We start from the raw sequence: 16,326 nt of genomic DNA on the forward strand, positions 1-16,326 counted from the left end.
GTCAATAATGACAATGTGATCTCCCGTGGTATTTCACCAGCTGCAGGAAGGAAAAATGTGCCTATAGGATAACAGTGTAAAAAAGGTTAAATTGATGCGTGCTCACTTTGGTCTTTAGATGCTTCATGGAGTTAATTGTTTTGTTTCAGAAATATGAGATGACATCAGATACATGGCTATCTAAACAGGTATGGTATAGGTGGTCTCTTTATGTCACATTTTGTCCATCCCGCCCATCCTGTTCACTCATTTGTTATGTATAACTTTTTCTCAAAAGTTATTTCAGTAGTATGAATTTAAGGCTCTGTTATGTTTGAATAAATGAGTCTTTTTCATTAAAATATTTATAACTTGGGCTCTATGACATCATTTGTAGAAAGATTACTTCTGTTTTTTATAGGACATAAATTGTAGAATAACTACCAGGATCCATTTTCAGGACCATTCATATAAGTAAATGTTTGTGTAGAAGAAGGAGAAAAAGATGTGACCCATTAAAACTACAAACCATCAGCATTGCTCAAATCACCCAGAAAATTAACTTGCTTATGTGGAGATTATTCAGGTGAACATTTCTTTCCTTAGATATATCCTAGCTCATAATGCTAGCTTGTGATATAAATGAAGCTGGAATCCAGATGATCACAGAAGAATAAACAAACATCTCCACAACATGCTTTCATACTGGACATTTCAGAAGGAAGCACAAATAGATTATTCAAATATAGCTGAACCCATTTTACTACTAATTTCATCACTACTTTTTGCAAAGGGAAGTATTTTGTTTGGCTTGTTTGGTTTTGATTTGTTTTGTTCTTTACAGTGCTCTTTTATTTTATATTCTCTCCCTGGGTGTTGTATACATCTGTGGTTTCAATTACCACCACCAAGTGTATAGCCCCAGGCAACTCTCTTCTGAGTTCTGAAATATCCAAATTCATGCTTGGCATCTTCTCCTGAATCTGTGAAAGTAACTGCACACTCCACAGGTTCAAACTAAACTTCTCTCTCTTCCAGTCAGTCTGTCTTCTTATCATAGGAGTCAAGGACATATTTATCCATCCAGCTATCAAAATCATAAACCTAGCGGGGATTTTTACACAGTGTCTTATCCTTACCTGCATATGTTATTATTCATCACCAAGTTATTTTGATTTTACTCTCAAAGATCTCAAGTCAATTTACTTTTCTCCAATTCACAAACACCATACAGGATTAAACTACAGGCACCGCATTTCCTCCTTAACTGGTGAACTCTCAACCCCTTAGCGTTGAGAGTTCCCCTTAGGAACCTGACAATCTGTTCTCTACACTGCAGACTGGCTGAGTGATCTTTTCAAAATATGTATTTGATTGTCACTACCCACAACACTCATATTCTCTCACAACTAAAACCCCTTTGTTCTACAGATAAAGACCAACATCCTTAAAGGGTCTACAAAGGATTAAGTTGAAAGCCTTTCTAGCTCTGTGTCATACCATCTTTTCTCCCATTTTTTCCATTAGCCCTCCTCATATACCCAGGACCTTTAATGTGAACTCTTTCTTCTGAACAGAGTTCTCTCAACTACTTTCATATGTGAAGGCTGCTCATTTGTCAAACCTCAGCCTAAATCACCTGCATAAGAAGTCACCTCCTCAACCACACTAAACAAATCACATTCCCCAATAAAAGTTAAAGTCAAGTGTAATCTTTATGAAACACTCATACAGTTAGTTCTGTGACTTTTTTACTACATTCACAAGAGCAGGAAGGTTATTCATTTTTTGTTACCCACTAATACAAATGCTTAATATGGAGTCTGGTTATAAGAAGAGATCCATATATACTTGTTGAACAAATAAAGAAAAAGAGTAAGAAGGATTGTGAATAGGCTAAACCTTTGCTTGTTCGAAGTATAGGCATGTCTATCTATCTATCTATCTATATTATCTATCTATCTATCATCCATCTATCATCTATCCATAGGTAACAATATGAACTATTTAATCTTAGTCAAGGTACAAAATGAAATAGGGGGAAAAAAATCTTGTTTTTTTAGCCAATAATGGACTCTTACAAAATTAAATTAGATACTTAAAATAAAAATCATTGAAAACAATAACATAATGGATATGGATTTATTCTAAACTGCCTGTGTTATTAAACCTATTTTGCTACCATTTTGATTGCTAGTGACATTCATAATAGTCTAACATACAACAACACAATGCATGCTCTTTTGGGATTATATTATCTACATTTTAAGTCCCAAATTCATGAATATTTAATAGAAACTTTTTAAAATAAAGAAACCAGTTATCAATTATTCAATAAAAAATGCAGGGAGTAGTTTGTCGTGGTTAACTTTTTCTCCAAAAGCTCTAAGGGAATTTCAGGAAATACTTAGAATTCAATGAAATTTAAAGGATGAGCATCTATAATGAGATAAAGCAAGTTTCCAAGAAAATTAGAAATTTAATGTAATACTCATATGCTTGTTTTCTGGATAGTGAGAAGAGCAGAGAGAAGTGGGCATGTTTGCCCTAGCTTTCAAGAGACTTATAGTTGGAATAACCAGTGTAAAAAACATTTGGCCAAGAGGTGGACTTTGTTATCCTCAGCTCATTATCCTGTGTGCCATAAATACTGCCTTGTTTAAGGTCATAAATGTAGACAGTTAGACTGGCTCTACTTCTTTATTTGATTGCAGGAAAGGCTCTGCATAGAGCTGTATGTTTATAACTAGTTACATTTCAATGGTGAAAGTTTTTAAACCTAGCAATGTATTGGAGATTATAATTCCCGTCTACTCTTTAAAATGAACTATTTCTAAGGTACCCGAATTGGAGGAACAGGGACTAACATAAAAAGCACATTGCTCAGATATCCCCATACCTAATTTATTCTTGGAGCAAAGCACAGGAGGAAAATGTTGAATAAGGGAGAAGCCAATAGTTTGGAGTAAATGTGGTGGATAAAGTGATATATGTAACAAATATTTTTGCCCATTGTACACGTGCATTCATCTGTTCAATTATAAGAAGGTCACCTACTGTGTCCTAGGCAATAGAGCTAAAAAAGATAAAATTACAAACTTAGTTTAATTATTACTTGCCTAGTGAAGGAAGTCAACTATGTAATAGAGTGTACTGAAAGCCATGATAGAGATGAATACAGAGTACTATTCAGAATCTCTGAGGAGAGGTTTCCTAACTAGAAGAGACTCTCTAACTAAGGAAATTTGGAAATGGTTTCTGTTCTGAGTTTAAGTAAAAAATGAGTAAGATTTAGCACAAAAAGGACGACTGAAAGGTTAGGCCAGACAGAAGAAACCCCATGTGCAAAGGCAAAGAGAGAAATATTCCACAGGGGCAAGAGATGGAACATAGTTGAACAATGTGATTCACTCAGTCAAGTGTCTTGTCAGTATTTATTATATGCTTTGTAATGCAATTTTCCCATCCTTGAATTGTATTACCTCACAGTTTTAAATTTATTACACATATCATCTTATATTTTCATGAGTGTCCACGAAGTAGACAAGGAAAATAATATTTTTATGTTTCTATCATGGGATGTCATTACTAATAAAGCTAGAATCAGACTCGAGATTATTAAAATAGTTATTAATTTACATATTCAGTCAATAAATGATTATTAAGTACAATTTATGTGACAGTCACTGTCCTGGGTGCTGGAGACAAAGCAGTGAAGAATGGAGCTTACATTCTAGAGGAATACCTCCTATCTCTCTATCTACCTACCTACCTATATGCACATATACACATATCCATTCATGTACAAACAAATGTATGCATACATAAAATATGTATGGTATTAGGTGGTACGGAAAAAAGTAGACAGTAGGCAAAAGTGGGATGAGGGATTCAGATACAGTTGGATGACCTGGCTTTCCTGATCACACTTTATATGGGATAATCAGGAAACACCTCACTGATAACAGACATAAGAAAGAGGTGAGATCAAGAAAGATCCTTCTGCAGCAACATGGATGGACCTAGAGATCGTCATACTGAGTGAAATCAGAAAAAGACAAATATCACATAATATCGCTTATACGTGGAATCTAAAGAAAGTATACAAATGAACTTATTTACAAAACAGAAATAGAGTCACAGATGTAGAAAACGAACTTATGGTTTCCAGGGGGGAAAGGGAGAGGGATAAATTGGGAGATTAGAATTGACATATACACATTACTATATATAAATAAATAACTAATAAGGATCTAGTTTATGGCACAGGGAACTCCACTCAATACTCTGTAATGGCTTATATGGGAAAAGAATCTAAAAAAGTGGATATATGTATATGTATAACTGATTCAGTTTGCTGTACAGCAGAAAGTAACACAACGTTGTAAATCAACTATACTCCAATAAAAATTTTTTTAAAAAGAAATAATTTCCACAGAAAAAGAAAGGAAGGAAGGAGGGAGGGAGGAAAGGAGGGAGGAAGGAAAAGAGAGATATGAGAAAGAGCCAGACAAAGGGTAAAAAAAAAGTGCAAAGGCACTGGAGCAGGAAAATGCAGGAAGCAGGAGAAGGAAGGAAGAGGAGAGCAGGAAAAGAGTGGAGGGTCAGATCATCTAAAACTAGTTGTGAGCCATTCTGAAGACCTACTGAGGAAACCATACCAAAGCCTTTCTCTATACCATATGTATAATCACTCTCACTAATCTAAAAGAAAGAACTCGATGTTTTGTTACATAGATCGATTTTCTTAATGTTTCCCCTGGAGCAAAAGAAAGCAATCTATATGTATATCATCCCATCATTTAATTTTCAAAAACAATTGTATTGATTTAACATGCTACTAGAGTTTAATTTAAAAAATCATCAAATGGGCATCTGTGTTTGTGTGTTTGTGAAGGGGTGAGCAGTGAGGATGGGAAATTTGAATTAAATTATTTTCAGTGGATTCCTTCCAATTTTGCAGCCTTTTCATTTTTGTATTTACAGTAAATTCATGTGTACATCATCAGAAATGTATCTTCAATAACTTGAGTTGTTGAGTAAAAGATTTCAGAAAAATGTATTAAATATTATATGTTAGAAAATTTTCTAAATTAAAAAAATGATTTTGATAAACTGGTGCAGATGTTAACATTTTCTTTATTTTTGAAAGATAAATTTCTAAACACAATCATATCATATGTGAAGATATGAAAGTTCTTTTCTGAACCAATTTAAAAAGTGTCTTTAGTCTAATTGTAAATCATTTCTATCCAGTATGCAAGGAACTTTCCCATCCATCTCATCACTCAAACACACACATATGCCCAATGCATCATCGCGTTCACTTTAAAACATACTGTTATACTTTTAGTTTTTAAATAATTCGACAATTTGCCAAACTAAACTTAAATCAATTATTGGTCTATTCCATGCATGTATTAGCAATAGTTGGAAGTACAATTTTCAAATGCCCTTTTGAGATTGTTGCATGCGCTTCTATATTTTAGAATGAGGAGCCCGTGTTTTCTAGAGATGGCAGCAAATTCTTTATGACAGTTCCTGTTAAGCAAGGGGGCCGTGGAGAATATAACCACATAGCTATGTTCCTCGTCCAGGTAAGTGCTGGCTTCTTTCTGTAGTTTGGTTTCATTCCATCATGTTCATGAAAGTCTTTTTCGTGTGGTATTCTGCACCTACAGTTAATACCTGTGAAGTCCAGCCATATATCCAACTCAGGGATGTTTTAGGAAGAGGATCCCCACCCTTAGCCATAAATTCAAGCTGTACACAAAACATTTTCAACACTCAATAAAATTTAGTGAGCTACACATGTGTGCTATGAGTTGAGGGCCTTGGGATATAGAATTTAATAAATGGAAAGTACCCAACCCCTACTTTCCAAGACCTGAGGAAAATCGAGAGACGATTTTCCATTCAACAAATATATATCATCTATTTGGTACAAGTAATATTTTCAGTGTGTTATAAAAGTTTTAAATACCTGAAGCAGTCTAAATGTCCATCAAAAATTGAATGGTTAGTAAGTTGTAGTATACCCACACAAGGAAATGCAGGGCAGATTTTAAAAACCAGGATAAAATAGATTTCTTATGTGTTGTCAAAGATAAAATCTGTGTTATGTTTTTATGGACCTTTTGATAAAAAAAGGATAAAAGGTTATTTTTCCTCTACATTTCAAATGAATGTTAACCAGTTTTATCTAATTATAAAAAGAATCAGTGAATTCACAATAAGTAATTTAAATATGGCAAGGTTAATGAGTCAATTTGAATCTAATTGACAATAAAAATATTCGTGAGAAATAAAGTTTCCTTCAAAATCAAATAAACAGTCTAGTCTCACAGATAAATGTTAATTTATAAAGATAAAACATTGTGGATAAATTGGAATCTTTCTTGAGAGTGTTATAAACAAACTAGCCAAGAATCAATTTCATATTTACTAAGTATAGAATAAATATGAATGTGGTAAAAGATCCCTAAGCAACCTGACTACTTTTATGTTCTTAGAACCTTTAAGTCTTGTGCATATTCTCCAATTTTTACCATTATCCATATATGTATTTACATTGGGCAGCTCAGTACCTTGAATTTTTTAAATCTGTGTCAGTAGCTTAAGAGGCAACCCTTGTCCAAGATCTGTACTATTAAAGTAATTGTCATGATTTTAACTTTAATCAAAGCTGAAATAAGTAATTTGACTACACATAATCTCCACAATAGCAATGTAGATTAATTTTCATAGTATATTATTAAATTGGAAAAATAAGTTATAGACTAATATATAATGTGATCTCATTTATGTTTTAAATAAATGAAAGCATTTATATATTAATAAAAATTTTTGGTGATTCTGTACTCAACTATTAGATGATTATATCAGACAGGTGATATTAAGGGAACATATTTTGGTTTTTATGTGAACTGGAGGAAGCTTCACCAGCAAATTGCTTTACCTGATTAACTTTTGCTAGCTAATTATAAACTTTGTTATCATAAATACTGGGGAAATATTTCCGCCAAAAGAATAAATAAAACTTTCCAAATCTCACAGTTGACTGTGGTGACACCTTATTGCATTTTTAAATATCAGCATTTATATTCAAGAAGCTGTGTAAAAACCCAGGTAGTCAAAATTACATACAAATTGTGACTATTTATAAGATATAGTGAAAGGTAGAGAAAGATGTATAATACATCTATATATATATATGTATAATTCTGATATTATCTATTCAAAAAAATAAGAACAGAAATGTTGTCTTTTAAAAAGTGTGGGGTTGGCAGAGCAGAGGTAGGAGATGAAGATGTTGGCATGTAGAAATTGAGATATTTATGCACATAACAAAAGTTTCTTTACAAGCCTTGGGAAGAAATACCTTCTGTCTCCCAATCAAACCAGTCTGAAATGCAGTCTAATTCATTATTTCTGAAATGTTCAGAAGAACAACTTCATAGAGCAGATGTGTTTACTTTGTTCCTCTTCCATATGGAGATTATAGCAAAGCTTCCATTGAAGTAGAAAATGTTTTCATCTATTCTGGCTACAGTTCAGAGAATTTGTGGCTTGCCTCACTGATAAATAAACATGACTGCATGATTATTTACAGATATTTTGGCAATGTGGCTAAAATTAACTTACTTTGTTAATGAATCAGAGGTCAGTGCTTAGGTAAATACAATTTATTCTTAAGTTTGTACATACACACAATTTTGAACCTCTTTGCCTCAATTTTTAAATAGCTAACAAAAAAGCTCTTTTATGATTTTTTTATGATTACCGTATTGAGATATATATATATATATATATATATATATATATACACACTATAAAAATTTGTAAAATTCTAAACTGAGTAAACTAAAGATTATAAGGGGCTTCCCTGGTGGTGCAGTGGTTGAGAATCTGCCTGCCAATGCAGGGGACGCGGGTTCAAGCCCTGGTCTGGGAAGATCCCACATGCCGCGGAGCAACTAGGCCCATGCGCCACAACTACTGAGCCTGTGTGTCTGGAGCCTGTGCTCCGTAACAAGACAGGTCATGATAGTGAGAGGCCCGCACACCACGATGAAGAGTGGCCCCTGCTTGCCACAACTAGAGAAAGCCCTCGCACAGAAACGAAGACCCAACACAGCCAAAAATAAATAAATTAAAAAAAAAAAAAAAAGATTATATAAAATCAGGGACTTCCCTGGTGGTCGTAGCCAAAAAGTAAGAAAAAGAAAAAAAGAGTATATAAAATCAAACATAATCTCATCACCCCAGACTTGCACACTGCAAATCAATTGTTGTATATATTTCCAATTTCTTTTTACATTAAAAATATATCACTTTTTCTTAAAGTGTGCAATCAAAGCATATATATTGATTTGTAACATTTAAAGAGTAATATCTGAGCATTTTCTCACATCATTTAATTGCATTCTTAATATTTAATATTATTTGTAAATGTGATTTTAATAGCTATTCAACATCCTGTCTAGTAAATATATTATACTGTATTTAAATGAATTAATTTTCATCATCATATTTATTTCTAGTTTTGATACCAAAAATGATCCAGAGATAAATGTTCTTACCACAAATGTATATTTCTAGATGTCAAAAGTTACCTAGGCAAAGCATATGTGTACATATATGTATTTGTTTAGGTTTTGATATGGAATGTGAAACTGGCCCTCCAAAAATGGTCTACTAATTTACCGTCTAAACAGTAGTGCATAGCACCAGTGATGACTTTTTACCCCCTCTTCCTTCCCTTGATACACCAGAGGACTCCACCTAAATTGATGTGCCCAGGGAGTGAGAAATGACAGGAACAGAGAGCTTGGCAGCCGTCAGGAGACCACCTTTGCAGTACTTGATGCTTAGCTATATTAGAGAGCTTCCCCATTGACTGCAAATATATTCATCTGTTTGAAGTATCTTACTAAATGAAATTAGTAAATTTTTGCAAACATTTTTCTCTCTTACACAATCAGTAGGTAAACAAAAAACATTAATTAGAGACCAGGCTACAAAATTAGTGTTTCAGGATATTTTCAATATATAAATTGATGGTTGGCCTTACAAATATTTTAGTGGTTTTTTCCCCTTATTTACAAGACTTATGCTTGTTAAAATAATTCCAAAAAATAAAAAATAGGAAAAAATTGTGTGTTCCTCCAGTCTACTTTTAAACATGATTATAATTTTATGTTAAGTACAGTATTTTATCCTATTTGAATTTAAATTTTAAAGCATAAGTTTCCCATAGTGCTAAACAATTTTGAAATGCAATTCTTTTGAATATTAATATTTAGTTGACTGGATGTACATAGTTAACCATTGTTGTTCAATGTTTAATTTAGTGGCAATTTACTGCAACTATAGATGTCACTATACATAAAGATTATTTTTATTATGAATTATTTCTTTAGTTGTGGTTAACAGAACTGGAATTCCTGAATCAAAAGTAAAATATTTCTAAACCCATATATATTTATATTTTTATATATATATATATATATATATATATATTTCCAGATACTTTCTATATGAATATGTGAAAGCAAAATTTATGAGTACAGTTTATCTACTTTTATATATTCCATTAAAGATAATAATAAAAATAAAAACTGGCTCTTCCAAAAATCTTTATAGCTAAAATAAATTTTCTTCTGAGTAGAGTGTGAAGTATGCAGTATTGATATCAGTTTACGTAGTTTCTGAATCAAACAATGATGCAAACCTTTTTTTACAGCAGACCACTTCAGATATTTCCCTCTCCCCTTTTCCCCCATAGAATTCTTTATGTAGACTTCTAACTCCTGAATTCCCATATTTGGAACCATAATATCCTATATCTTACAATGTAAGTTGCAGTCAAGAGAAAGGTTTTTGTCAAATACATGGCCGCCTTCTTCCCCTCTAATATGGGATAAGCAGAGTTTCAGCCATGTTAAGTGGTTCAGATTTATAAGCATAAGCCATGTTATCTTCCAAAACTGTGTTAAATAAAAATTTATATATATTGGTGAATTCATTCACTTTTTCTATCCAGCAATACAAAGTTTTGCTTATGAGAGCTGATGATTTCACTTGGAACAATTTTAAATGCCATTATTCATTACAAATACTGTAGAAAATAGCATGCCCCCAATCCACAATTCTGTCACCCAATCAACCCAGTACAATTTTTTCATTACATTTCACTGCTGTATCTGATTAGGACATTGTCTGAAAACAATTAGTTCACCTCACATGAGGAATAGACAGTAAATTAAAGCATGCTATTTTTAAGCACTGCAATATTTCCATTATTTAGAAGCTGTAAAAGTTAAACAGAATTTACTGTAAGAAATTAGAATGAACAGTGTATAATCAGGTGAAAAGCACATGCATCATTAAACTTTTACTGATACCAATATGTTTCCAACTTATAAACAGATACATAAAATTCATATTGAACTTGCTGAATAAGATAAAATCTCTGCCGATCCAAGGAGAGGTGCCTGAGGTCTAATGTCCCAAATAAAAACACTTTATTTCCTAGATTTTCAGCTCTTTTGAAAATGAATGAAATTACTAGTTTTATTGCTGCCCTTATAAAATTAAAAGTGAAATATGAGTTCAATTTAAAGTATATTGCCATGTTGCCCTTGTCAAAATTCCACAATGGTTTCATATTCATAATCAGTGTTTCTCTTCTACTAAGTGAATATAATGGAGATCATGGTGGCACAGAAAGAAAGAATTATTTCTGTGAAGTAAAATGAGTATTCTTTCCTGCTTTGTTAAATTACCTTTCCTGTGATTATATTTCTGCTGAAGGTGGATGGAAAATTAATTGAGGTGGTACAGACTAGTGAAGTCCCTTGATATTTATTTTGAATTTACTGTATAGTCATCTACCATGTTCTGATTGGTATTGGAACTACTTACCTAGAGTCCAGATCAAACGTAATATGCTATTATTAGAAAATAGCTTACAAGTCTTATAACTATGTAACTATACAAGATAGTCTATGCTATTACATGTAAAATGGAGTGAAACTTATTCCCCAGCCCAGAGTTGCCCTGGTAGATATAAAGCAAGCAGAGAAATTACAGATGTTTGAAGTAAAGTCCAAAGGTTGTGAGGTTGTTATCATGGCTTCCAACAAGAGATCTTTTACTTCTACACTTAGAAACATATTTTGATCCGAGATGCATCATTGGATGTGTAATTTTTATTTTCTGTACACTGTATTCAAACATTTTTCAAAGCATTGGATTTTTGCTCATGATCACTTTTAATGTGGCCACTCTTCCATCCTTAAAACACACACACACACACACACCCCAAAATTCTCTGAAAAACAGAGAACGTATAAGCAATCTAGAAATCTGTGAACAAAATGCATCTCCAGATATGTACAAATATTGATCAAAGTTTCTTTACTTTTTAATGTTTTGAGATTTTGTTCATCTTGAAATTAGATGCACTAAAACCTGAGATCTTAGTCCTGTCCTTGGTCCATTCAAAACAGGATCTGAAAATGAGTAAGTAGGACTATCTACTGGGTTGTTGTCCTGTGGGAATTTGGCAATAAAATATATGACTTCAGAACTCCATGCCAGCCTTCAGGCTGTGCCTGTCTCAAATCTCAGAACTTTGGTTTCATCTTTGCATTTATACTTTTATTCAGCAGGTACTTGTAAAGTGCCAGAATGCATCAGACAGCATATGAAGAAGTTAAAATAAAGAAGTCACATGCTTGTTGTTGACCTTGAGCAGCTAGAAGTCGAGAGCGCTCCCTTTAGGAATAAGGAATAGATGGTTTAGAAAGATGCTGAAATACAGATGTGTACCAATAAGTCACTTATTGTTTTTTTGAAGGAAGATTCTAATACTACATAAACATTATGGAATGACCTTTTAGTTTTTACTTCCAGTAGTATAAGAAAGTAGATATTTAATAAAACTCTCCCACATCAAAAATCCTAGATTCTAGATATATTTATACCAAAAATGCATCTGAAGTACTATTTAGCTGATAGATTACACTCTCTGAAAACAATGCAATTGAATTAGAAGTGAATAACAACAATTATAACTTTTAAAAAGCGATATGTTTGAAAATAAAATATAATTTTTACATTTTTCATGGGTTAAATTACATATATCTATTATTTGTTATTTTATAATATAATTATACTATATTTATACATATATATTCAAATGTAGAAGAAGGACATGAGAAACTCAGTAGTAGAATTTAATGAAATAGAAAGTAAAGATAAAATAAAGGGGTTTAGCCAAATAAACAGTTGGTTCTTTGAAAAAAAATAATTCACACTAGAATGTATAACAAACTTAATTTAAAAAGAGGACAAGCCCCCAAAGTATAAATAATAGAAAGAAGGCATAACTGCAAATTTTAAAATATTTTTTTAAATGCTATGTATAGCCGATGTCAACAAATTTGAAAGCTTGAGTAAAATAGATAAATTCTAGAAAAAAGAAATACCAGGTCTGATTTAAGAAACAGACAACCTGAATTGTCCCATAATATCGAGGAAATGGAATCAGTGTCTTAAAATGTATTCAAATCAGGCACAGGATGTTTTTTAAAGGTGGATTCTACCAAATATTCAAAAGCCTTAGAAATTTAAAAATAAAGAACTTCTTTAAGCTGACAAAGGCATTAATCAAAAGCTTAGATAATATAACATAATCTATAGTGGAAAATTAGTACATTTCTTTTAAAAATAAGCACTGAGAAAATGAATCAGAATGAAGTAACTTGAATATGCACAAAACCAAAGATGACAATTTTTAAAAATTACCACCCAAGAAAGTAAAACAAGAAAAAAAACTTGATAGAGAGAGGCATCTCTTAGAATATTGTCGGTAAAAGAAAAGGTGAAAACTAGTGGTAGAAATTAAGAACTCTACAGAAAAAAAATATTATCCACTCCTAATGGTGTCTCATTAGGGTGCTTCTAGGGATACTAGTTCTTAGGAAACTGCTAATAGCACTCTTTAGAAACACTGCTCCTTTAGAATTCAAGGGAGTCACCTAATCCTTCACCATTCTTAAGCATCTATATCCTGGAAAATCCAAGATACTTATAAAGAGCAAAATATGGTTGGCAATAGATTTACAAAATTACTATATGAGCAAAACAGAAAGTAGAATAAAATTTTTCCAATACATAAAGACACTTTTCCTGAAGAAAAACAATGTTGAGGCAGAAGAATTCTATAAAACAATACTCCAAAAAGAATGACTATTATTATCAAAAAGAATGAATTATTATCATTAAATAAGCATATGTAGACATCAAATTATCAAGTGAGAAATTCAAAACCTAGAAAAGGCCTCATAAAGTAGAAATAAAGTTGTAAACCAAAAAGTGACAGATTTCAGGAAGGAAATGGAAAAGATAATACAAAATAATAACAGAAATAATTAATTGAAAGATGACCACTGGTAAATAGATATTTCTGAAAATATACTAATGGATAGCAAGAAGACCCATAAAAACAGCCAATAGAAAGAAATAAAGTAGAAGGGATCTGATTTAAGTTAGGTAAGACAAGGAAATAAGATCCACCTGATATTTAATTGGCTTTTTTTGTGTGTGTGTGTGGTATGCGGGCCTCTCACTGTTGTGGCCTCTCCCGTTGCAGAGCACAGGTTCCAGACACGCAGGCTCAGTGGCCATGGCTCACGGGCCTAGCCGCTCCACGGCATGTGAGATCTTCCCAGACGGGGGCATGAACCCGTGTCCCCTGCATCAGCAGGCAGACTCCCAACCACTGCGCCACCAGGGAAGCCCCTTAATTGGCATTTTTATAGAAGATAAGCAAAACATTGGAAGAGAGGTAACATTTAAACCCATAATCCAATGACAAACCAGAACAACAAAAAAAATGTTCTAGAAACACAGAGTATCTTTGGGGGGGGGGTGGTGGAAAAATATTATTAAAGGTATTAATATAAAGATGACATGTAAAGTTAAAATAAAACCTAACAGTGGATTTCAAAACACTAAACAGACTACAAAAAGACTGCCTACAAAAAACTCATTAAACATAATATTCAAAATAAACATATAAAATAAGATAGAGTTTTTAGAAGGGTATCAGTCATACCAATAAATGTAAATTGGCCTAACTCATGTCCTAAAATTTTTAAAATATTTTTTAAATTGGCTCATGAAACAGAATCCAGTTCAATATTTTATGCAAAATATACATCTTAAACAAAATGATTCAGAAAGGCTAAAATCCTGATAACAAACAAGAAGAGCTGCTTTCATGTTCCAAAGCATTAAGACCACCAAAAGAAGATGCTTTATAATGTTCAAGGCCACAAATCACAAGGAAGATATAATAGTCAATTGTCTGTATCTATGCCCCAGATAGATGGCTACCTTTATAAAACAGAAATGCCAGAAACTACTTAATATGTGGAAACCTTATTGTACCATTCATTCTCAGTTCAAACTGATTCAAGTGGACAAAAAATTAAGTAAGGTTATAGATATAGCGTATATAATGTGTGTATTTATGTTTGAACACATCTAAACAGGAGATATTATATATCTGTTTCAAATGTATGTGGAACTTTGTCAAAAGTTGAACATTCATCAGGTCATCCATCTAAAAAGCTCAGTAAGTTCTACAAATTAGAAATTAAATAAAAGCATGCTATAATCACAAAGTAATACGCCTAGAAATCAATAATATATTTTAACAGGTTTTCCAACTAAGTAATTTTTAAAGTAAATCTAATTAAACAATTTACTGGAGAATTCAAGTCAAAATTCCAAAATTTATAAAATAATAATAAGAAAAAGAATGGCAACACTTTATATCAGAATAAGTTGTGAGAATAAAAATCATAACTTAGCAAACATAAAAATGAAAATGGAAGAATGAAATAAGTTGAATTTCCAACTTAAATAGAAAATTATCAGCAAAATGCAGCATACATTAGAAAAGTGGGAATGATTAAATTTGAAGCAGAAATGAAGTAGTTTATAAATAGAAAAAGGTAGAACTAATAAGTGAAAAAATAATGTTTACCCTTTGAAAACATGTGCGCGCACACACACACACACACACACACACACACACACACGAGACAAGACACATGCTCATCCAATCAAAGAAAAAGAGGGAGAAAGCAAACTGGTATAAAATTAGAAATGGCTAATGGGAAATAAACAAAGGGCATTTGAATAAATTGTAAGAGACTATTTTGCAGAACTCTATGTCAATTCGTTTGAAAATTTAGATGAAATGAAAAATTTCATGAAGAAATACACTTCGAACTGTCCCCAGGAGAGACGCAGAGCTTAACTGATTAATGACGTAGAATAAACAGAATGTTATCAAAGAACTACACCACAAGTGAGAACCAGGCCCACATGATTTCATAAAAGAATCTTATTAGACTTTCAAAGGCAATGCCAATGAAATTTAAATTGTCTATAGAATAGGTTTTCCTTGTAGTTGCTTTTTACAAAATTTAATACCACTTTCTGGTTAATATACATACACATATACATACACATATACATATACATATATATATATATATATATATATATATATATATATAGGAATTGGGGATAATTTCTTAAAGTGATAAAACATGTATACCTCAGCCCAAAAGCCAATCTCGTGTCATTCCCATCAAGGTCAGGAGCAAGGGAGGATGCACACTATCTCCACTATTATGTAAAATGATTTTGGAGGTATTAGTTAATGAGACAAGAATAAACAACCAGCTGTAAGATTTGGAAAAAGCATTTAGTGAGACAGCAGGATAGATATTTAGCATACAGAAATCAATAGCTTTCATGTTTTCAAACAATAATCAATTAGAAGGTATAATGGAAGAGAGAGGCCTTTAGACAATAGCAGCAAAATATAAAATACTTAGTAATAAATATGAAAATGAAATTATATGAAATGTACAAAACCCATATGAGGACAACATTGAAACATTCTGGAAAGACATAAAGTAGACTTGAACAAATGGAAAAATATCTATGTTCTTCTAAAAAATAACTGAAGATCATAAGATCAGTATTAATTATAAAATTAATAGTCTCCCAATAAGATATTCCAGTAAGTTTTTATTTGCTTGAACTAGATATGCTTATTTTTAAGCTTCTTTGGGAAAATAAAAATGTAGTATTATCTAGGGAAATCCTGAAAATAAGAACAATGAGTGGGTGTGAGTCCTAAATAATATGGATGTTAAAAAAAATCTATAACTAAAATGTGTGGTATTGGGACGTGACTTAACAGAGATAAATGTATAGTATAGACAGTACAAAAATAGACTCAGGTACATATGGAAA

The 16,326-nt window shown here is 32.2% G+C and overlaps 1 protein-coding gene across 1 annotated transcript in view; it reads left to right on the plus strand.

Moving 5' to 3' along the window:
• The window catches only part of DPP10 (dipeptidyl peptidase like 10), a 650,987-nt gene that overhangs the window by 563,470 nt on the left and 71,191 nt on the right, over positions 1 to 16,326 (plus strand). The window contains exons 12-13 of the mRNA XM_060015722.1: positions 150 to 188; positions 5,469 to 5,576. Coding sequence (XP_059871705.1) covers positions 150 to 188; positions 5,469 to 5,576 — 147 coding nt within the window. The remainder of the gene's footprint in view (positions 1 to 149; positions 189 to 5,468; positions 5,577 to 16,326) is intronic.

Source organism: Delphinus delphis, chromosome 7 (genome assembly GCF_949987515.2).
Source record: "Delphinus delphis chromosome 7, mDelDel1.2, whole genome shotgun sequence".
NCBI classification, from domain to species: Eukaryota; Metazoa; Chordata; class Mammalia; order Artiodactyla; family Delphinidae; genus Delphinus; species Delphinus delphis.